The sequence below is a fragment of the Cucurbita pepo genome, chromosome LG03, assembly GCF_002806865.2.
Source record: "Cucurbita pepo subsp. pepo cultivar mu-cu-16 chromosome LG03, ASM280686v2, whole genome shotgun sequence".
Classification (NCBI taxonomy): Eukaryota; Viridiplantae; Streptophyta; class Magnoliopsida; order Cucurbitales; family Cucurbitaceae; genus Cucurbita; species Cucurbita pepo.
Window position 1 is genome coordinate 346360 of NC_036640.1, and position 23622 is coordinate 369981.

Genomic DNA, 23622 nt, shown 5'->3' on the forward strand with positions numbered 1-23622 from the left:
GCTGCCTGAGTTCCATCATTAGATTAGTTCAGCTCAATATATTAGTTAGTTCAGCTCCTTTCATTTCAGTGAAAAAGTTCTTAAAGATCGAGTCTCTTCCATATATGATTTCAATTTCCAAAGGAGAAAAAGAGAAACTGAAGTTTCTAATTGATACTGGATTCGTTTATTGGGGGTTAGATTTGAGATAAAGGTAGAAAAGATTGGTCCAAAAAAACAAGCTTTTGGATGTCAATCATTCTGAAGCAGACATGGGGTAGTTCAGCATCCACTATAGATTAATTTGAACACCAATTTAAACAAAAAAACTGTAAATTAATGTATTGTTAAGGATAATCAAAATGGTCTTGTCTCTTCAAATCAACATGAACCACCGAATTTGTGGGTATCTTTTTGACTTTATGATTCATTTTAATTCAATTTTTTTTCTTTTGATGTTTCATTTTTTTAGCTAAAGTGGGCACTAAGAATGTCTGAACCCACGTGATTTTTTTTTTTTTTTTTTTTTTTTTTTNTTTTTTGTTTTTTTTTTTTTTTTTTTTTTTTTTTTTTTGCCTTTTCAAATGAATGGAAGAAGAAAGCACAGAATGCTGTTTTCTTCTTCTTCTTCTTCTCGGCCATCGAAACTGTTGAATTATGGATGAACACATCAAAGTTGGCAGACTTTTTTTTTTTATTATTTTATTTTAAATTTAAAAGTTTGTTGATTTTCGTTGGAAAAAGGAAAATAAAGGGAAAAGCTTTTAATCATCTCTACACGTGCTGGCCACCCTATTGTATCCTTTTTCTTTAATATAATTTTCTTTTTGCATTTCTTCCCCCCTTTTTTTTTTTTTTGTCTTTGTGCCTTTCGGTTTCGGGTCATAAAAAACTATCTTTTCGGCCAAACCTCCACGACCAATTGCTGAAACAGACCAACCAATCTGGGGCAGAAAACATCCAGCTTCACAGACTATTTGGATTAAGAAAAAAACCCTTTTGTTTTTTCTTTTCAATTTTGATTTCATTTTTAGAAGCTCAGGATAAGATCTTACATCGGTTGGAGAATAGAGATTGAAGAGGAGAAAGAAGCATTTCTTAGAAAACCTCCAACATTAATATCTCAAAAATATTAAACCTTGTAAAAACATTATTAAATCAGCATGTTTGAAACATTAACATAAATAAATCCAAACAAACAAAAGGTCTGGCTGGGCTGGGCAGTGGGCACTGTGTTCCAGCTTGTCTATGTCTAATGTGCATGCCTCCACTTGATCTTCTTCTCCTGTTTTTGTGGATTTGATGAATATGGCAGACATGGGAAGACATTAGGATTCTGTTGGAAATTAGCTTATGTCCACATTTTACGCTTTTTTCGCCCTTTTTTATTATTAAATATATATATATATATATCTTTACTAAAGGTGAACTGTTTTTTATTTTTTAATTTAGAAAGGTGAGATTTCAGTGGTTATTATCTAAAGATTCTATATGGAAGTTGATAATCTTTATAATTCTATTTATTCAAAAGTCAAACATATCAGCAAACGTATCTAAAGATTTTATATGGAAGTTGACAAATTATCTATCACTGTTCTATGGGACTATAATATACAAACGGATTCTGTAATTCTATACATTGATTAGCCACCATAACCCACATGGATTTGTAACAAAGTGGGCTGGTTGAACTTTTTCTTTCGGGTTTCCACTTAAGATTTTTAGAACGCGTTTGGGAATGATAAGTTTTCACACCTTTACAAAGAATGCTCATTCTACTCTCAACCAATGTGCATCTAATATTAGCGTAAACATGGTGGCCACTTTTCTCATGATTGTAGCTAAATCTAATGCCACTTTTCTCAGCACAATATGCAGCTTTTGGAGTTCTTATTGTGGATCCAATGCTTCACGCTGAGTTGATTGTGTCAAGGATTATAAGGATTATTGGGAGTAAGTTTCATATTGGTTAATTTAGGAAATGTTAATGGGTTTATAGGTAAGGAATACTATCTCCATTCTGGGAAGCCCAAAGCAAAGCCATGAGAGCTTACTCTCAAAGTGGACACTCCATTCGGGGAAGCCCAAAGCAAAGCCATGAGAGCTTACTCTCAAAGTGGACACTCCATTCCGGGAAGCCCAAAGCAAAGCCATGAGAGCTTACGCTCAAAGCGGACAATATCATACAATTGTGGAGAGTCGTGATTCCTAACGTGGTATCAGAGTCATGCCCTAAACTTAGCCTAGCCAATAGAATACTCAGATATTGAACAAAGAAATTGTGAGCCTCGAAGGTGTAGTCAAAAGTGACTAAAGTGTGAACAAATTGTGTACTTTGTTCGAGAGCTCTAGAGAAAGTAGCTTATGGTGTACCCAAAGCAAAATCATGAAACTTATGCTCATAATGGATAATATCGTACTATTGTGGAGAGTTGTGATTCCTAGCCGATTGAAGCTCAAAAACCAAAGAAAAGAAAAGAGATTGGATCCGGACAGACCTTAAGAACAAGCGACTGAGAGAGGAGAGGCTGCAGCGGAAGTGGGGCTGTGCGTGGCGGTGAGAGGTTGCAGCAGCGAGGAGGATAGGGGCGGGCGGCAACAAGCTGAGCACTTGTAGACTTCCCTTTTTCTTTCTATTTTAAAGAACATTTGTGGATTTTACTAGTGAGTTTGGGCCCGAAAATATGGGCCGGTTCATATTTCAGCCCAATGATAATTGGGCTTCATTGTGGGCTGAGCTCAACTTGAGTAAAAGGCCCAATTAAATCCCCTCCCCCGTTGGTTCCTCTGAGTTGGCAGTTCTTCTACTACTGGATTGGATTTGCAATAAACAGTAAAGCCTAATTTTAATTAATTAAAATTACTTCTCAAACTCTTTCGCCATTTAATTAATTATTAAAATTTTGATAGAAATATGATAAATAATTAATAAAATATATATATAATCATGCGATCCTCCTTGTATATTATCCTTTCATGTTATTTTAAATTTTCATTAAATAATTATATGCGAATATGAATAAGCTTTAATAAATACGATGATACATTATTTTTGTTTTAAGAGCATAGTTTAAATTCTCATATTAATTGATATTAACGTTACAAATCATTAATCGTCACCATTTTGTTCTTCAATATTTAAGAAAACAGTCCATTCTTAGAAATACAAAATAAAATGGTCACCTTCTTCAATTATTATTATCTTTAATTTATTTGTGTTTATTCTAAATTTATTTTCCAAACTCGCCGGTAAGTTCGGTGATATGACAGTAATGACCATTATTTTTTCTTTTTTAGCTCATTATCAATTAAACTTTCCACACAAAAATAAATGACTTTCATTTCAAATATAAATGTTCCTAAGTTAGGTATATAGACTATATTATAGTTTTCATAGAATTTTGTCACATTAATAGCTTATGTTATAATATTTTTAATTTGGAATAGTAAATTTAGAACAAAGTAAGGTTACTTTCGTGCATAAATAAATGCTACTAAGTTAGGTCGATAACATATTCAAGTTTAATTCATTTCGTGATGAATAACGATACTTATAGTTCAATTACGTGTTTATTTTTTCTTTTATTCATAAATTTTCATGTGACAGTATAACTACATTTATGCATTTATTTCATGTTCACTTTGTATTTAATCATGTCATTAACTAGACATTTAAAATATTTAATATAAGATAGATTGAAAAATAATTAAAAGTATTTTGTTTTTTTCTTTTAATTTTATCATTTATGATTAAAAAAAAAAGAACAATAAGAATATAATATTATTAAAAGTTGGAAGACAGTTGTAAGTAGTTGTAAGAATAAATGTAGAAGAGTTGAGAGAAGGCTCCTCCTACTCTCAACAATAAAATCCACAGTTTTAGATTTAATTCAAACATTTTTTATATTTAATTATTATTATTATTATTATTATTTAAATACTGATTTTATGAATTGACTGATCTTGATATGGTTGTAAGAAAAAGAGGGGTTTGGTTTGACATCTAATGAAACCTAAATGCTCAAGAAACTAATTACAATTAAAAGCTCAATTAATTACACCTGTTTTTAAAAACATAGTTTTTGAAAAAACTACCATGATTAATTGTTTGTGTTGGTGGGTAAATATCACAAGAAATCTTGGTTGTTGTCCAAATGTAAAACTTTTTGTATTTTACTTTGCCCAAATATATGGTAAAACTTTGGTGCTTTCTCCTTGAATTTATCTAGACAGACATGATAATTTGGTTGGGTGTTGTTGACATGAGACTGCAAGTGTGAAGACATTTTCAGGTGAAAGGACAAGAAGAAACCTAATAAACATGGTTGTTGAGAAACTATGTTATGCCTAAGCAATCAATCCATACTCAATTTGTAATAGCTAAAATCGACATTGATTGGAGAGAGGAACGAGTGTCAGCAATAATTAACGAGGACCAACAGGGATTTGGCCAACCCACATTGTGTGTCAAGTCCATGACTTGATTTGTTATAAATAGTGTTAGAGCCAGATACTAAGCGGTGTATCAACGAAGACGCTAGGCCCTAAAGGAAGGTGGACACCAAGCAATGTGCCCACAAAGATGTTTGGACTTTGAAGGTGGGTGAATAATGAGATCTCAGATTGAGAAGAAAACGAAACTATTAATACGGGTATGGAAACCTCAAATCGTGGTACTAAGTCCATGCCATTGCCAAGTAGCGGAAGTGGTTAAATGCGGCAATGAGCGGGCGGCGGCGCCTATGAACTAAAAAAGTAGGCTTATTCAATGTGATGGAGGTGTTGTTATCCACCTTCAACCACTCAAATCCACCTTAAACTTTTCTTCTTTTTATTTATTTCTCAACAAAATTAATAATAAAACAATCCTTAACCAACCCCATTTAATTCTCTACTACTCTCAACTTTACCATATTATTATAATAATAATTATAATGATTGTATTTATATAATTTTACATCAAATAAAATATTAATTTTTTGTAAGATCGCGAGACTAAATAAATATAAACTTCAAATCTTTGACTAATGTATGATTTGGTTTATTTAAAATGTTTTTTACCTAATAAAATAATTTAAAAAAATTGACCAAAAACTTTAACTTCAAGTTTTTGTTTAGCTTGTAGGTCACACAATGCCCATAATATTTTTTTTTTAATAGTTTCTTGTAGGAAAGTTATGGAAGCAATTAGATCACGTCATCAACCATTTTAATATATTATTTATATATTAATTACTTTGTTTAATTTATAAAATACTNTGGGTGATGGATGCGTGTCATACATACATACATATACATGCATGCATACATGATGGGTGAGCATAAAAATTTAAATTTTATATTGTATTAAAAAGAAAAGAAAAAAAGAAAAAGAAAAAAAAACTAACGAATTCATTAATCAAACAAAAAAAAATCGAGAGAAATAATGATAGATCTTTGTTAATGTTTTGTATGTGACAACAACAAAAATCGAATTCGTACACGACATGGGATTCATGAATAATAAATTATACTTGAACGTGTTGTGTGACCTTATGTAAATCAAAGACAAAAATTACTTTTAAGTGGTAGCAATTGAATGCGATTCATTTAGTTACTCGTGCACATGGGACTCGGGTGAGCATAATGGTGGTTCATGCACTCGTTTTAACTGTTTTTTTTTTTTTTTTCAAGTAATTTATATTTGTTTTTATATATTTAAATCGCACTAAAAAAAATCTGAAGTTTGCCTACTGTCTCTTTATAAACCCCATTTTCTCCCCTCTTCGCTTCCCAACTCACAGCCATTTCTCTCTCTCTCTCTCTGATTTCCCTCTCGCAAGTCTCGAGAATTCCGATGGGGGCTTACCGTCAATTCCCGGCCATCTCAAAATGCAACATAGACCGGCGGTCAGACCAGACGGTGGCCGCCGATTTAGACGGAACTCTTTTAATTTCTCACAGCGCATTCCCTTACTACATGCTGGTCGCCGTCGAAGCCGGAAGCATTTTCCGGGGACTCCTCCTTCTGGTTTCGTCGCCCTTAGTTTACTTAATTTACATGTTCTTGTCCGAATCCCTGGCCATTCAGACTTTCATTTTCGTGGCCTTCGCCGGTTTGAAAGTCGCGGATATCGAAATGGTGGCTCGCTCTGTGTTGCCCAAATTTTACTCTGAGGACGTTCATCCCCAAACTTGGAAGGTCTTCAATTCGTTCGGGAAGAGGATTATTGTGACGGCGAATCCGAGGATTATGGTGGAACCCTTCGTGAAAACGTTTTTGGGAGCCGATAAGGTCATCGGAACAGAGCTGAGAGTGACGAAATCGGGTCGGGCTACCGGGTTGGTTAAAAAACCCGGAGTTCTGGTTGGCGATCTGAAGAAGACGGGCCTTATTAAGGAAGTGGGCACTGATTTGCCTGATTTAGGGCTTGGTGATAGAGAAACTGACCATGATTTCATGTCAATTTGCAAGGTCTATTTCCCATCTCTCCCCATCTCATATTATTATTATTAATCTCATATTTCCTAAATTTGTTAATTTATTTACCTCCTAATTTCCACCCACGTGGCCCAATTACATGCTCTCAATTAATATTGTTACATTTAATTTAATGGCAATTAATGGTCACTAAATCACTTGTTACATTTTTTGTGATTCAATCTCCAACCAAACCTCAATAAATTTCATTTTTCAACATAATTAAAATCCTCCAGCTGTTTCTTCCTTTTTTTTCCCCCCCTTTTTCCTAGCACGTGCCTTCAATTAATATTGTTTTGTTGCATTATTAACATTATGGGAGCGATTAATATAAAGCACAAGATTTTCATGTCACACCCACATCTTCCTCATGTACGTTCCAACCTCAGTTTCATGCATCATGAATGAATATTAGTTATCACAATTATCAATATTTGAGTGATTTTTTTATTAATAAATACTTAAAATTGGTTTAAAGAAAAAAATTATAATTTACGTGTAATTTGACCTTGAAATTTGTGGCTGATGATTCAGGAAGGATATATGGTCCCACGATCCAAGTGTGAGCCGCTGCCGAGAAACAAACTTTTAAGCCCGATTATTTTCCACGACGGCCGATTTGTGCAACGGCCGACACCACTGGCGGCGCTATTGACCTTCTTATGGCTGCCGATCGGCGTGATCCTTTCAATTCTCAGAGTCTACACCAACATTCCCTTGCCGGAAAGAATCGCTTGGTACAACTACAAATTCCTCGGAATCAAGCTCGTTGTTAAGGGAACTCCGCCGCCGCCGCCGAAGAAAGGCCAGAGCGGCGTTCTCTTCGTCTGTAACCACCGCACTGTCCTAGATCCGGTGATCATCGCGGTCGCCTTAGGTAGAAAAATCAGCTGCGTTACGTACAGTATAAGCAAATTCACGGAGATAATTTCTCCGATCAAGGCCGTTGCTCTGTCGAGAGAGAGAGAGAAAGATGCGGCTCACATTAAACGCCTTCTTGAAGATGGCGACCTCGTGATTTGCCCCGAAGGGACCACTTGCAGAGAGCCATTCCTATTACGATTCAGTGCTCTTTTCGCCGAGCTAACAGATAGAATCGTCCCCGTCGCCATTAACACGAAACAGAGTGTATTTTACGGGACGACGGTGAATGGACACAAATTACTCGATCCGTACTTTGTGTTCATGAATCCGAGACCGACATACGAAATCACGTTTCTGAATCAGTTGCCAGCGGAAATGACGTGCAGCAGCGGAAGATCAGCGATTGAGGTGGCGAATTACATTCAGAAGGTACTTGGCGGAACCCTAGGATTTGAGTGTACTAATTTGACCAGAAAGGGGAAATACGGCATTCTCTCCGGAACTGACGGCCGAGTTTCCCCTGAAAAAGAAAACGGCAAATCAGTTAAGAAATCTACTTAAAACCAAAACCCCATTATTCTCTAATCTCTATCGGTTTTATTTTCCATAAAAAGTTCAATTGTTAGAAAAAATAAATATAAATGGTTTTATGTATATTGTTCCTCTTCAATATGTATACACAAATTGTCCTTATTTGTGTTGTTTTAAAATTGACTCCCTATTGATATGGTAAGGTACACTGAAGGGCATAAATTGATTGGGCATTTATGTCTCTGCAACTCCCCCTCCCCATTGCTTTAGAGCCACAAAACACAGCGCCATAAAAGCCAAAAATGTGATACCATATGCTCCTCCTGCATCACTCATTCTGATTGACTCATTCAAAAGAAAGGGTTCTTAGGTTATGGTTTGGTAGAGGAGAGGAGAGTGTAAGAGGTAGACATAAATATTTATAGTGCTATGTGTATTTATTCATTAACAACGCTGCCAATAGTAGTGGAGGATATGCAATCAATCAATCTCACACCAACCAAAATTTATGACTACATCTAGTACCTTATGGATGGATAGTTACATAACAACACCTACGTATATTCAATATAATTTATCTTAGAAATTCAAATTTTAACTTCCACATCAGTTATTGTATACGTATAATAATTAATAATAAACAAGACAGTACAAAAGAATATAGTATCTATTGTTTCGATTTGCAATATTTTACAAACAAACAATAAACGAAAACTAGTACAAGAACATGGTATAGAGATTGAAGAACGAGAAGAGATGACAGACTAGAAAGTTAGGGTGCAAGAGACAAGAGAGAAGAGTCATAAATGTCAACTAATTGAGACGCTATCTTAATATATAATACAATGCACATCACAATTCAACTTAATTTGTCGCGCACTAAAATTTTAAACTAACTTTAATATAAAGTAATGAATGATATGATGTAAATTTAGGTATTTTTCGTATTTAATAGTTGTTTTATGTTTAAAGCTAATAAATGAAAATAAATATATTATTTAATAATTGTGAATATGAGTATCTTGGTGAAGCAGTTTCTTGTCTGATATTGGGCTATGGGCTCACCTGAGGTTTGCCGGATTGTTTTGGGCTTCTCTCCCTCTTTCGAATAAATTTACATATTTATCTTAAGCTATATTTACCTTTGATATCTGGACCTCGGAAGAAGCAAACGAAAAGCGCGGTTTAGAATTTGTGGATTCTTTGGGCCGAGTGGGTTGCTGGCTCATCACAATGGAGCTTTGCTTTTCTGCCAAGAAAACTCGACAACCAAAAAGGGCTTAATAAGCTGCTTCTCCATTTCTAAGTGGGTTTAACCTCCTCAGCACAGAACCGCAATTTCGATTGAACTCGGAGACACTGCCAAAAATTCCACCATGGATGTGATCAAGACGCAGCAAATATCATCGAGGCCAGTCGAGAAGGTCGTAGTCCACCCTCTGGTTTTGCTCAGTATCGTCGATAACTACAATCGAGTTGCTAAGGAATCTCGCAAACGAGTTGTAGGAGTTTTACTCGGTAGCTCTTTCAAGGGCACTGTCGATGTCAGCAATAGTTATGCAGGTCCGTATTCATCTCTCTTACCGATTTCTCTCTCGCCTATTGTAAAAAATATTGCTGTATTGTGTTTGGATCTGAATTTTCTGGTCGTTTGATTCGGTTTAATAGCTGAAAGTGGACGCTGGTTGATTTGTATGATATGGTGCAAGGAATCTGGGCAATTTGTTGGGTATTTGTCTGAATTTGACGTTCGTTGAACATAAGTTTAGAATTGGCTACAGAGACTGGAAATGTACCTTTCTTGTGGTTGCCCTGATTCGCAAAAAAGGCATGAAAAGAAGCGATTATTTGTGCTTTGGTTGTCCTAGTTCGCAAAATCTCTTAGGTTGCCTCTCATTATGAATTACTTAGGACTATGGCACTCAGTTGCCTGCTTTTTTCACCTGCTTTGGTTGTTACTCTTTTCATAGTTTGTATGACACTGGAAATTCGTTGTTAAGCTATACTCGATTGACTCGTACTGGTTAAGGTTTTGGCAGCCAAGATTATCGACACTTTAGGCACCCACTGAATTTTTTTTATTAAATGTATAACATCAGTATTATCCATCTGCCTCGAGATTGTTTGGATTTTGGGTTGAACCATTGTATATTTTAACTGTTTTTATTTATCTCGACTATAGACTTTTGTGGTTCCAAATCACTGTTTATAATCCAGCCATGTATGAGTCCAGTAGGGTGGTTACTGTTCTGATGGGTAGTCCACGCTCTTTATTTCAGTCCCCTTTGAAGAAGATGAGAAAGATCCAAGCATATGGTTTCTTGACCACAACTATCACGAATCGATGTTTTCAATGTTCAAGAGAATAAATGGTATTTTCTCTACTTCTAGTACCTTTTGTGCCTTTTCTATGTTTAGAATTGTTTGTTTATATCAGCCATGAATTTGTGGACTTGTCAGCTAAGGAGCACATCGTAGGTTGGTATAGCACAGGTCCAAAGCTGCGGGAGAATGATCTTGATATTCACCAATTGTTCCACAAGTAAGATCTCCATACATGTTTGGTATTGAGGTTCTCACAATTTTATTTTCATGTTCTCAAATTCTGCATTCTTAAAAACTATTCTGCTTGTTCTCTATCCTGTCCTCTCTATGTTCCTTTTTTCTAGTTTTCTAAGCCCTTATTTATGTAATTTTGTACCATGAATTTAGACTCTTTAGGAGGCTATCACATAGTCAGTAAATGATGAATATTGCATCATTTTGACCGATGTTGTTTGTCTGGTTACACCATGAGTCACTCATATCTTCTCCGCTGGATTTTTAGTTATGTACCAAATCCTGTGCTTGTGATTATTGATGTTCAACCAAAGGAGTTGGGAATACCTACTAAAGCCTACTATGATGTTGAAGAAGTTAAAGAGGTATGATTTCATGTTATCTCTTTTCCCCAAAATGTTTGATGCGTTAGAGAGTTAATGGTTCTGAATTTACTATTAAGATCATTTTCTAATTGACGTTACATATCTTCTAATTTGGGTGACAGAATGCTACCCAAAAGAGCCAGAAGATCTTTGTTCATGTACCTTCAGTTATTGCTGCCCACGAGGTTGAGGAAATTGGTGAGTACTAAAATGAATTTCAAGTCTCCCGTTTTAGGGTGTTCATCAGTTTTTTTTTACCACATAACACTCTTGGTTTGTCTAAATACAGGTGTGGAACACTTACTAAGGGATGTCAAGGATACCACCATTAGTACACTTGCCAATGAGGTTAATTTCCTTTACTGTTACTTGTCTTGCATTGCAGTTTTCTCCAATCAGTTTTCTTTTATTTAAACTGTTCCAAAACCTTTTTGATTTACTTGATGTATGAAACTTGAAGTTTTAGATGACAGCATAGGTCACGAAGGCATTGACTAATATAAATGATATTTTATAGGTGACAGGAAAACTTACTGCTTTGAAAGGTTTGGATGCACGACTTCGTGAGATTCGTGGCTACCTTGATCTTGTTATTGACGAGAAGCTTCCGCTAAATCATGAGATTCTTTACCATTTACAGGTACCATTTTCTCTAACCATTTCTGTGCAGTTTTTATGCATGTCACTGCATTATATTGATTCACCTGTGCGTGCGCTTGTGTACTATAGAATGTATTTGATGATGTGCTTTCTACACTGTTTGTCCAATCAAATTGACAAATATTCCGCAACTCAAAACATGTTGTCCACTTTTTTAGAAGGCATGTTTAGGTGCTGAATGCACCTTTGCCTGCGTAATCTGATGCTAAGCAAGGTCCTTGCTTGCAGTTTTAAAAAAGGAATAAACATTTTGTAAGAAAAAATGTCATATATTCAGGTGCCTTGCCTATGTGGTCCTTTCTTTTTTTCTTCTTTTTCTGATGTCTATTTTATTCGTTTGTTTGTTAATTGAACGTTATCGGCATAAGTTTTATTGGTTTCAGTATTATATGCTTATAAAAAGTTGTTTCCTTTTTTTTTATTCAATAAGTTCATGTTGTGTCTCATCTCACTCAAGCATTGTTTTAATAACCGAAGGATTGGAATTCCTTTGTAATTTGTCTTGAATTAGGATATCATGAAATCAAATTGCCTTGACTATCATTTCCAGGATATTGATATCTCATATTTGTGAAACGATTAAAGACCCAATAGGTTTTGCCCCCCCCCCATTTGTATGATATGGTGCAAGGAATCTGGGCAATTTGTTGGGTATTTGTCTGAATTTGACGTTCGTTGAACATAAGTTTAGAATTGGCTACAGAGACTGGAAATGTACCTTTCTTGTGGTTGCCCTGATTCGCAAAAAANCCCCCCCCCAGAAAAGAACGATCAATTAATAGACAGTCTCTATACGGATCCAGTGAAGAGGGAAAAGGGATTACATTGATGTCATGGCCAATAATAAGATGCATTCGTCACATGTCTCGTGAATTTTTCAAATGCATCCATCCATCTTTGTAGATTTGTTACATAACACACACTATTATGTAAGAACTTCCTCATTGCGGTGTGATTTGTTTTCCATCATATTTTATGCATTATGTGGTGCGAGAAGTATTAACACGGAACAGACCAATTGATTATGATTTACTAGTTTCCACCCTAAAAACACCCTGAAAAGCTATACCGATGTTTAATTTCTACTCAAAATTGCAGGATGTATTCAACCTTCTTCCAAATCTTAACGTGGCAGAGTTGATAAAATCATTTGCAGTAAAAACCAATGATATGATGCTGGTTATTTATCTTTCCTCACTCATCCGGAGTGTCATTGCACTTCATAATTTAATCAATAACAAGGTTAGTTTCTATAATTTCCAGCCGATTTATGGTATGTTTAGGAGTGATTTTGAAATGGTTAAAATTACTTTTGTCATCCTTCAATTCTCTATTACATATGCCCTATTTAATACTTGATTTTACTCTTTTTAACGTGATTTTCATACCATTAAAATTGACCTGGAATGACTTTCGAACGCCCTTTTATGCACACATATCCTCTCAATTAGCTCATAATCGTTGATTGCTCTGGTGGAAAAATCTGTTTTCTAGATGTTAAACAAAGAACACGAAAAGGCTGAGGATGCAAAGCCAGCAATTGTCCCCATAGCTTCTGGAAACTAATGTGCAGCTTCCATCAGTCCCTTTGAAACATCTGAGTTGAAGGAGCTAGTTATCTGTCTGTTGGGTTCTTGATTGATGATGATATTTTTGTTTTATCCTATTGGAAGAGATGGCTAGTTTCCCAGCATGTATTTTCCTGATAATTTTTTGTCCAATGTCACTTTATTTGCCCAAATATGTGCTGCTGTAGACACTCATTTCACTTTTTCTCATTCAAAAGCAATTTGAAGTCAGGTTGTGAAAGGAAGTATAGAACCCTAAGCCTCATTAGCTGCTAATGTTGTAGAATCAAATGATTGCTCCATCCTCTTGAAGCTGTTTAATCGTTGAATGGACAAAAATATTTTATCCATAGTGGATCATTGACTTTCCTTGTGGGGTATAATTTATCTCTATTTACAAACTACCCTACAAATTCCATTTATAGCTTAAGCTCTTTGGTTGTAAATTATTTCATGATAGCATTTCATCGCTACAACTTACTGAATACCTCTTCATTTCAATTGAAATAGTTCCAAACGTAATGTGTATGTTTTTAATCACTATGGTATGTTATCGATTAAATTACGAGTTTAGTTTCAAAATTCTAAGCTAAGAGTTTCATTAGATTAATATTTTAATTTTATAACATTAATTATGTTTTATAAAATTTGAATGGGATAAGATTTTCTAAAATTCAAAGACTTTTAACATTTTTTTTTTCTTTTTGGAGTTAAAAAAATTAAATAGATACGAACTTTTAAGTTCATGAATTAAACTTATGTAACTGTATTTGATCAATGTCACCGTATTCTATCAAAATTTGTTGTTCCTTAATTTTATTAGAAAAATTATCAACTCACTCTGGGTGATATTAGGGTTTGATAAATTGGAGTATGGAATTCTATTTGATGCTAAAATTGAGCCTGAATAATTACATTAATTACCTTCAAACTATATCAAAATTTACCGTGGATCATAGTAAATCCCCCCCACCCCAAACAAAGTGAAAACATTTTAATCTTATTTTAATATTCATTTAAGTTCCAAAACCAGCACCAAAAATGGGATTTAGAGAGAATTTACAATTAATTGGAATATATATATATATATTTTATCAGAATTTAAAATTTAAAGAAATAAGGATTCAAGACGCGGGTAGCAGTAGCGGCGCGCCGGCACAAAACTACTGGACTTAAGATTTGAAGTTAGCATCAGGTTGATTTCAGCTTGGGAACGGACCTAGTCGTACATCTCTACTGTAAGAGTTTCCTCCTTTTCTTGTTCTTTCTTTTGCACTGCTGTGCGAACATTTTCCGGCTTGCCCTAATTCTTTCTATTATATCTAGTGTTCAATCCGTCGCAGCATGAAGTTTGGCTGAGTTAGACCTATTAGTTTGCTGTTATATTGTGTAACTAATCAACTTGTCATTAGTTGGCAACTGGTTGAGTTGTAACTAGTAGTTTGTTTGTGTAGTTAGTTGTTGATAACTTTACAAATTGTCCCTTGAAGTTGACATCAGATATGACGGAAATAATATTAATTCTCTGAGTTAGAGAATTGTTTCTGGGTGTGTCCGATTGTAAGCAGTTGTCGGAGGAGGGGTGTAGAAGTTCTGTACATTCCGAGGCATGTTAGATGTTCGATGAAATGCCTGATCAAGATTTCATTTATCTCTACGCTATCCATGTAAACGTTAACCGTAGGATGTGGTACTCTGAGGTGAAGATTGTATAGCTAGTTCTTAGAGTTGTTTATGAGCACACCGCATAGCGTGTTCTAATCTGGAATTTTTACGCGTTGTTTGATAACCATTTTGTTTTAGTTTTTTACTTTTTGAAAATTGTTCTGTTTTCTCACAATTTCTTTACAATGGTCTTCATCATCTGTTGTAAGGTGGCGTTTGAATTCTCAACCAAATTCCTAAAGTAAAAACAAGTTTTTATTTTTATTTTTATTTTTATTTATAGCTTTCAAAACTTGACATGAATTTTGAAAAAATTGTTAGAAAGTAGATAAAAAAAAAAATCATGAGTGGAAGCAATTCTTATAAGGTTAATTTTCAAAATTTAGAAACAAAAAACCCCATGGTTATCAATTGGAGCCTTATCTGTTAATTAGACGTTTTTGCTCTATTTTGATTTTAACCAAGAATGTGGCAAATATTTCTGGAAAGAAGGAATTTGATGCTCCAATTGAATTATTGTTGTAAGGCTTGTTGGCTCTATACCAAAATTTGTTTATTTTTTTGGGTTGAGGATTCAATACTTTATTTATTAAATACACTTAAGACTTCCTTTGATGACCCACTTTAACATTCATGCTGGGTTTGAATGTTACCAGGAGGCCTGTCTTCTCAACACTACCAGAAACTCTTGCTTGATTCTTCAATCATGGGCAAAGCTTCGAGAGATAAGAGGGTTTAAGCACTATTGTCTTTGACTATTTGTCTTTCTAATTCATTATCTATTTCCAAGTTTTATTTACTGTGTCTCATTTAGGATATATACTACCGTAAAGCAAAAGAAGAAGGTTGGCGTGCTCGAAGTGCATTTAAACTTCTTCAGATAGACGACGAATTTAACATATTTGAAGGTTTGTTCTTATATTGGCTCCTCTCTATTGAAATATTCTTACATTTCTGCTGGGATGTCAATCACTGAGATGGTCGACATGAATGAGAATAATTATTGCTGCAACATTTTGGATTCCATAACAGAACTATTTTCTAGAATCCTCCTGAAATCTGTGTGATTTATTTTCCTTTGTAATCAACCTGTTTTATCATGTACAAGTCATTTGAAACGCTTCTAAGTTTATCATCTACCATGAAATTTTAAATGCAGGAGTCAAGAGAGTGGTGGATTTATGTGCAGCCCCCGGTAGCTGGAGCCAGGTAATTTCTTGGGCGTTTTCTTGTTGCAATTTGTTTATCAAACTAGTGGTCAATGCTTTTTGGGGATTTTTTTTTTCATATAAAACAACTAAATCTAACAAGAATTCTTCAAGTGATAGGCATTGTAAGCATTTTTTGAACAACATGCCTGCATATGGGGTGCAATACTCTCCTCCCTTCATTGACCCTGCATTTTGGTACACTTTTCAAAAGTAATGATAACATTAAGTATTCTTGAAAAAGGGAAGAAAACAACTCGAATTCCTTAATTTTTAAGTACTCTTATAAAAGCTTGTTTTTAAACTTTCATTATCTTATTTGTCAGAACAATATATATTTTTATCTGTATTTTTATATTAACACTCATAGGAGTATTATGCTTCAGTACATTTCACGTTTTGAAAAACACTAAATATAAGGAGGCTGATAAAAGCAATGTAGTATGTGTTGCTGCAACTATTGAACAAAAATATAATTAATTTTGGTTAATTATTTCCAAGTTGTCTTTACATTTTCTCGCCTACTAATCATGTGTAGGTCCTTAGTAGGAAATTGTATCTCCCAGCAAAGCTTTCTCCTGATTCGAAGTAAGTTATGGTAGATTATTGCATGAAAATGTAAATTTTTCCTTCCCATCCTTCTCTCCGTTTTCCACTTGTTTTCTCCCTTTTCATTGATTCTCTAACTTAACTTGCAGGGATGGCGATCATCCTCTTATTGTTGCTATTGATTTACAACCGATGGCTCCAATTGAAGGTGTTATTCAAGTGCAGGGTGATATAACAAATGCTAGGACAGCTGAAGTGGTAAGCCGGGTGTACCATGTACGAAGTATTTTTTAACATTTGAAGTGGTAAACGAAGACATATCCAGATCCTAATGCACCACCGACATGGTCAATTTTGTTTTAAATTTTCTATTTTTGATAATTTTCCTATGTTTTTCTCCATACTGGATTTTTTTTTCTCTTTGAATGAATGCTCACATTGTGTTAGAAATCTTTTATTTTATTCAACAATTTGATCACATACTAAATTGTCATATGTTTTTGTGCATGGCCTATCTAATATTTAATTTTACCAGGTCATTAGGCATTTTGATGGGTGCAAGGCTGACCTGGTTGTTTGTGATGGTGCACCTGATGGTAGATACTTGTGTTTTTTGAATTCTCTGTTGAGGTTCCACCTGATGATATTTTGTTACTGATTATGTGCTTGTTTGTAGTTACTGGTCTTCATGACATGGACGAGTTTGTTCAGTCCCAGCTCATACTAGCTGTAAGTGCTGTGTTTTCTACAGAGACTGTTTAATTTCTCGAGAAAGTGCTGATGAATATTTTAAGAGATTTTGAAAATGCATGGTATGTATGCACATTGACAGTAATGATGTTGCTTCATCTCACATTTACTGTGTGGAAAGGATCAAAAACTAATACCAACAAGAGAAGCACTAATGAGTGTCAAATTGTTTGATCCTACAAATAGAAAATAACGTGTAACTAGTGAGCAAAGTAGTTGAGATCCTGTAGGTAAATGGTGGTTGCTGTATTAGGAGGTTATACTGAAGCATTCTAAGTGTTTTTCTATTGTATGTTGCCTGCACTCTTTGATCTTTTTCCTCTATGGACTTAGTTTTGTTGCTTCCATCACTGTCCTCTGCTCTGCCTCGTTTTTCCTCCCTCTCTCTCTTCCTTGAGTTAGTTCTCAATATAGTTGGAGATGCATAAGGTTTAAGTAACTGAGCTCATCTCGTTTTTTCCCCCTTTTCTTTGCAGGGTTTAACAATAGTTACTCACGTTCTCAGAGAAGGTGGTAAGTTCATAGCAAAGATATTCCGTGGAAAGGATACCAGCCTTTTGTATTGTCAGGTATATATTAAATGATTGTTATACAATACCCAATTAAAAAAGCATGTAGCATACTCGAGTAACGAAGAAATTTATGGTGTTCTCACTAATGGCATCTACAATATGAATCTCTCTTCTCTTCTACATTTTTTTTCCAGTCAAATTGGAAAATTTCCTGTGAGCTCTTCTGTACCTTATAATTAATGCATTGACGTATAGAATTCTTTTAGATATGTTCAGCACTAGTAAAACTTGTCAAGTATTATCATGGATTAAATAAGGATCTTAATCAAAGATTGGTGTTTGTTGTTTCATACATGAAGTGATTGAGCCGTCAATGATGTTTTACATTTTTGGGTTTTTCTGTTGCAGCTGAAGTTATTTTTCCCTGTAGTGACTTTTGCAAAACCAAAAAGCAGTCGCAATTCCAGTATAGGTAACGTTTTGGTTTTCCCACTTTTTTTTTTCCATTGGTAGCTATAGAGGTCTATCTTTCGGTTATGATTGAACTTGTTTCCAGAAAATGATACTCCTAATTGAAAATTGCCTTTTTCTCTTTATAGCGTCTGGTTCATAGGATTCTTGCGCATGAATTTTTAGATATCCATTGTACTTGGATTCCTTAAATCAACTTTAGATTGTTATCGTTTAATTCTAGGTGGTGGGACTGGTGTCCACCCAACAGCAAATTGTGGAGTTAGCTCATTTTCGTGGTGACATCTGCAATATATAAAAGATGTAATAGAGGACAAAATAGTCCAGGGCAAAAGTAAAATTTTTCTAAACTTTCATGGTTGTGTTCGTGAACTAGAAAAAGTTCCAATTACATTCAGCAAGCGTTCTTTTATCTCTTGCTTAAAACAGCAAGTGATTATTTGGCATTATGTACCAGAAGTAGGCATGTTAAACAAAATTATGGAAGATGCGAAAAGACGCGATGGGAGCAATTACATTTTAAACTGAATTTCTGGGTTTGTCTGCCCTTAGTTTAGCTAGTTGGCTTTCTCTTTTATATCACATGTTGGTATATCATATCATATTCGTTAGTCTAATCAACGTTCCATGAAAACATTTAAGCCACAATGTTAACCATGGGAAATTAATGGGATCAAAATCAAGAGTTCAAGAACATAATTGGAGCATTTAAAAGTTGAATGGATTAAGTGGATACAATCTTGAACTAAATCTGCGATTCATTCCATTGGTTTCTTTTAGTCACCTAGGTGAACCCACGGTAAAGACTTTTAAACAAAGTTCTGATTATGATTTAACGTTATGTTCATGTCGAAGCTCATATGTGGATTGTATATGAATGCAGAGGCATTTGCAGTCTGTGAAAACTATTCTCCTCCCGAAGGTTTCAACCCAAAAGATCTACATCGCCTGCTGGAAAAGGTGGGAAGTCCATCAGGAGGAGATGACTTAGGTAAACTAATGTACTGCCTTGATTGGGTGTTTACGTATCAACGGATGGACGCATCCTAAGATCAAACATGTTCCTATCCTGTTTTTAAAGATTTATTTGTTTTACAGCTGGTGCTATGACCGAGCTGTCTTCTTGTCTTTAGGCATTTTAAAATTAGTGTCCTTGCTGATTTTGATGTGGTCAATTGCCTGGTATTTTTCGTTACACAAGTGGAAGTAATAGCATTGCTATTTTGCTACATTGTGTCCCTCGCAGATTGCAGTAGTGGGTGGCTGGAAGGTCCCAATAAAGTTTACATCCCATTTCTTGCATGTGGGGACCTCAGTGGATATGACTCCGACCGTTCATACCCACTGCCCAGAGGTGCCGAGGGAACTTATCGGAGCTTAGATCCTGTGCAGCCTCCTATCGCCCCACCTTACAAGAGGGCTCTTGAAATGAAGAAAGCTTCCAGTCAAGGAATTCGAGAACTTGAAAAACTCTCCTCGGATTCCTGATTACGCTATTCAATGTTAGATAACCACAACAAAGTGGCTTCGGATGGACCGGTAATTTTTAGAAACAGCAATCATTTCTCCCCCCTCCCCTCTCTCTCTCTCTCTCGTTTAATGTGATGATTACTCTGTCCTCTTGATGTAATGTGGATCTTGATTTTGATTCTTTTAGTTTGAAAATATAATGATTATGGAGATGTATTATGATTAGCACGAGATTATCCCGCACGAGTACTACTCACCCTTCATTATTTTCATGGACATGAACCCCCCACCCCCATGCATACCTCAAACTAAAACAAATAAGGAATATCATTTCGAGCATACCATTAACCATTGCACTGCATGTGGGTCTGCATGTTCCTATGTTTCTCCTTTGCAATTGTTTGGACAAACTGGGGTTTTACAGGTGGGTCCCCTGATTGAGAATTGACCAACCATGCTTGCTAATTGAGAATCTTTCATCTCCTCAAAGGCGTGGCCCTCCAAATTCACAGGTCTAACTCATCCCTGTCTAACTGTTGGCTTCTAAAAATTTATGGCCCAAACATATCACGCAGAGAGATTCGTGCTGTCTAGGCCATTCACTCCTTGAGGAGATGCCATTATTTAGGCCGTCAACGGTGGTTGTTCCATCCAGTTCCTTCCTTTATGGACAATACTGAACAAGAACAACTCAGCCAAGTAAAACTTTTATGCATATTAATTTACCTGATCAAGTGATATTTTGTTGATATCCTATTTATGTAATTTTTTAATGAACAGATCTCTGGTGTTCACGCATTTAGACAAGAAAATTTCAGAGATTCGAAGGCAGAAACTCTATTATCATCTGCTAAAGCATCATCTTACAGAGACGGGCACGCAAAAGAATGTCTAAAATATCGACTAAATTTTACATGCACATTCCATTCCCATGAGTACAGAACTTTTAGTACGTACTTCCAGAGACTGAATTTGATCTGGACAAAGACGAAGAGTGGTTTAAGAACTCGATGCAATCTTCAATGGCTTCAGCTCGATGCGAGTCCATGGAGTCCGAGACCGATCTTGACCTTGTAAAGGTGGAGGTGGAGGCTGAAGAAACCTTTCGAGAAGATTTTCTTGTTGATACAAAGCGAATGGCTTCACTTACTTTGGCCTTGAGGCTCTGTAGAAACCTAACCGGCAAGTACCTTGTGTCTCTGCTCAGGCCGAAGCTCCATATTCCGGCTCCGCCGTCACGGCCGCCGTGTTTGAGCAGGACTGTTGGCTTATCATTCACATCGGGACTGAAGCTGACCCGTTTGCTCGCTTTCCTTGACATCTGAACCTTCCAACCGAGATGAAAATCCAAAGGGTAAACAAATATGGGGTTTAGAGGGAGAGAGATTTCGAGATGATTTGTGGGATGTGGGGGAGAAGTAAGTAGCTTTCTTGAGGAGAAGGGACAGCGAGTTAGGTTGTGAGAATAAGGAGCATTTATTGATTCAAATTGAAGGAAGAGAAAGAAGAATGAAAACGAAAGAATGGGGCTTAATTAAGAAACTATCCACTGTGGTAAGACTGATTCAGTGGGCAGTAAGGCTCAAAGTAAGCGTTTAGTTTACGCTCAAATGGACATTTCATTTGAATATGAGTGATAGAAGCTGCAGGAACTTTTACCAACCCTTTAGAAAATTTCGGACCCCATGAAGACAGCTTTGAAGAACATGCTCACTCACAGCTCTACAGGTCTTGGTTTGCAATTGAAGGGCTGAACTTAAGGAAAGAGTGGGTTTTATTTGTGTGCGTAGTAGATGAGGAGTTGTGGGTAAGACTAAGCAATGGGGAAGTGGATTAGGTCGGAAAAAGAGAGGAGTGGAGCCAACAGAGAATAAAAAGGAAGAGAATGAGAAGAAGTAGAAGAGGGAGAGGAGAAAAGGAGAGGGAGAGAGAGAGACAACCACTCGATACTCTTCAGCAACATCGTTGCTTTTGAGGCACAATGGATGGGGCCTACGAGTTTCTCTTTTGTTGGCCATCTTGATTCCCAATTTCAGTAGAATCACAGAAATCCATCAGCATGATGATGCTAATGGGTCTGTGTCTGTGTCTGTGTGTCTGTGTCTGTGTGTTGGTTGAGGTCACAGGCTGTGGTTTTCTTTTCTTCTTTTACTGTCCTTCGGCAGAAGAATTTGTGTTGAAAAATCTGCATGCTCTCAGATTTTTGCCCTTTTGACTGAGAAATAAAGTTGAATTGAATTCTCCATCTGCCTGTTGACTCCCTCACCCATGACTCTTCATCTGTTCAACACCTTTAATTATACTGGTACGTCATTGCTATCCTACTTTTTGCTTCTCTCTGTCTTTCTTTCTTTTTCTAAACCATTACATTACATTGATGAGTACGCACGCCAACATATGCTCACTATTCTGCTTTTGACGATCACCAAACCAACAAAGAACACCCCTTTTCCTTTTTTTTCCTTTTCATTTTATCATTTCCCACTCTTTCATCCATACCCATTTTCATCATTTTTAATCACCTTTTTTAAACATAATCTATTGCAATTTCCCCACCTTTATTTTTTTTTCTTTTTATTCAAAATATTAATTTCCTCACTACTCGCATATATTACTCATTTTAGCTCATTATGCATTATCGTCAACTTCATAGTTTTAAAATGCGTTTACTAAGAAGGAGATGTTTCCATACTCTTATAAGGAGTATTTTGTTTCTCTCTAATGGATGTGGGATCTCTCAATCCACCCCTTGGTGGCCCAGAGTCCTCGCTAGCACACCGTTCTCCTCTCCAACTGATGTAGTATTTCACAATCTACCCTCTTTGGGTACATCGTCCCAATATTGATTGGAGAGAGAACAAAACATTTCTTATGACAATGTAGAAATTTCTCCCTAATAAACACGTTTTAAAAGCTTTGAAGGGAAGCCCAAAAAGAAAATACTAAATTGAAAGAAAATAGGTGGTCACAATTCATTTTTGTTTAGAAAAATGCCCAAGCCCATATTCTCAAACATCAAGGACATTTAATACAAAATTAGGAGTCTTACTCATCCATCAACATCGCCATAATGTTTGTTTTTACTCAATTTCTTTGAAAAACTGCATATGCTGAAAATGATAGTTCCACGTCTAATTGTCCTTATAATTATTTTATAATTTAAAGTTAACCAATGACCAGTTATGATTCACGAGCAAATTGATTTTTTTTTTTATTATCATTAATCAACAAATTTGACCCATTCTTTTAAAAAGCTCCTGTTTTAGATCATGCGAGTTTCAAAAAGAAAGTGTTTTTTCAGCTACCCATACCATTAATAAATAAAATAGTGATATATTCTGGCCATACTATTTATCCATTTTTACTTTCTCAAAAACAAATTTTAAAAATATATATTTTTTTTTACTGTTCACACCAAATATTTTCCAGGAAACAGAATTTCCCCCTTCAGAAAGCAATGGACTTTTTTGGCAAAGAGCTCAGTAAATTGTTGCTGGTCATGTCACATTTACTGTACTCCATCTCAATTATTTGGAATAATATCAATCATATCCCTATACTTTTGAACTCAATTTTTATGGGTATAATTTGATATTTGCCGTAACGATTTTTCATGGGCTTTCGGACCCGTGTGTGTAGGGCCCAAATTAGAGACCGCCTGAACTGTTAAAATGGGCTGAAACTCTAATGTGGGCTTTGTGGATTCAATACCGGTACCAGTTCAGGCCCATAAATAATTTGACTGGACTTGGGCCGACCCAAATTATCATGGATTACCACCAGAGGCCCATAACAAAGCCCGATCTATGCTCACTGCTCATTTTGACAATATTAATATAGCTTCTAAATATATAATATTCCAATGCAAATATGAGAAGCTAATTTTAATATATAAATGTAAATATAGAATATCCTAATGCATTACCTTTAGGGGTACAAGGGCACATGCTCAGAAAAGGATATTATGTGGCCTAAATTTTATTCGACAAAGATATTTATGTTACATTAATC

The 23622-nt window shown here is 35.6% G+C and overlaps 3 protein-coding genes across 4 annotated transcripts; all 3 read left to right on the forward strand.

Annotated features, from left to right (window-relative positions):
- Window positions 1-5738: 5738 nt before the first annotated feature.
- Window positions 5739-8006, forward strand: LOC111791517 (glycerol-3-phosphate 2-O-acyltransferase 6). Its single transcript, XM_023672897.1, has 2 exons — window positions 5739-6433; window positions 6974-8006. The coding sequence occupies exons 1-2, from the start codon at window positions 5816-5818 to the stop codon at window positions 7862-7864; spliced, it is 1509 nt and encodes a 502-aa protein (XP_023528665.1). The 5' UTR covers window positions 5739-5815; the 3' UTR covers window positions 7865-8006.
- A 1090-nt stretch (window positions 8007-9096) lies between these two features.
- Window positions 9097-13336, forward strand: LOC111791518 (26S proteasome non-ATPase regulatory subunit 7 homolog A-like). Its single transcript, XM_023672898.1, has 9 exons — window positions 9097-9397; window positions 10114-10206; window positions 10295-10376; window positions 10662-10758; window positions 10881-10956; window positions 11048-11106; window positions 11276-11398; window positions 12517-12660; window positions 12913-13336. The coding sequence occupies exons 1-9, from the start codon at window positions 9211-9213 to the stop codon at window positions 12982-12984; spliced, it is 933 nt and encodes a 310-aa protein (XP_023528666.1). The 5' UTR covers window positions 9097-9210; the 3' UTR covers window positions 12985-13336.
- A 775-nt stretch (window positions 13337-14111) lies between these two features.
- LOC111791519 (putative tRNA (cytidine(32)/guanosine(34)-2'-O)-methyltransferase) lies at window positions 14112-19844 on the forward strand. Of its 2 annotated transcripts, none has more exons than XM_023672900.1 (12): window positions 14112-14224; window positions 15308-15384; window positions 15466-15559; window positions 15811-15860; window positions 16398-16447; window positions 16558-16666; window positions 16944-17004; window positions 17085-17137; window positions 17635-17727; window positions 18079-18142; window positions 19025-19132; window positions 19388-19844. In XM_023672900.1, the coding sequence occupies exons 2-12, from the start codon at window positions 15358-15360 to the stop codon at window positions 19627-19629; spliced, it is 951 nt and encodes a 316-aa protein (XP_023528668.1). In that variant the 5' UTR covers window positions 14112-14224; window positions 15308-15357; the 3' UTR covers window positions 19630-19844. The 2 variants fall into 2 exon arrangements, with proteins under 2 accessions (XP_023528668.1, XP_023528669.1); XM_023672901.1 differs by lacking the exon at window positions 14112-14224 and adding an exon at window positions 14254-14686.
- The last annotated feature ends 3778 nt before the right edge of the window (window positions 19845-23622 follow it).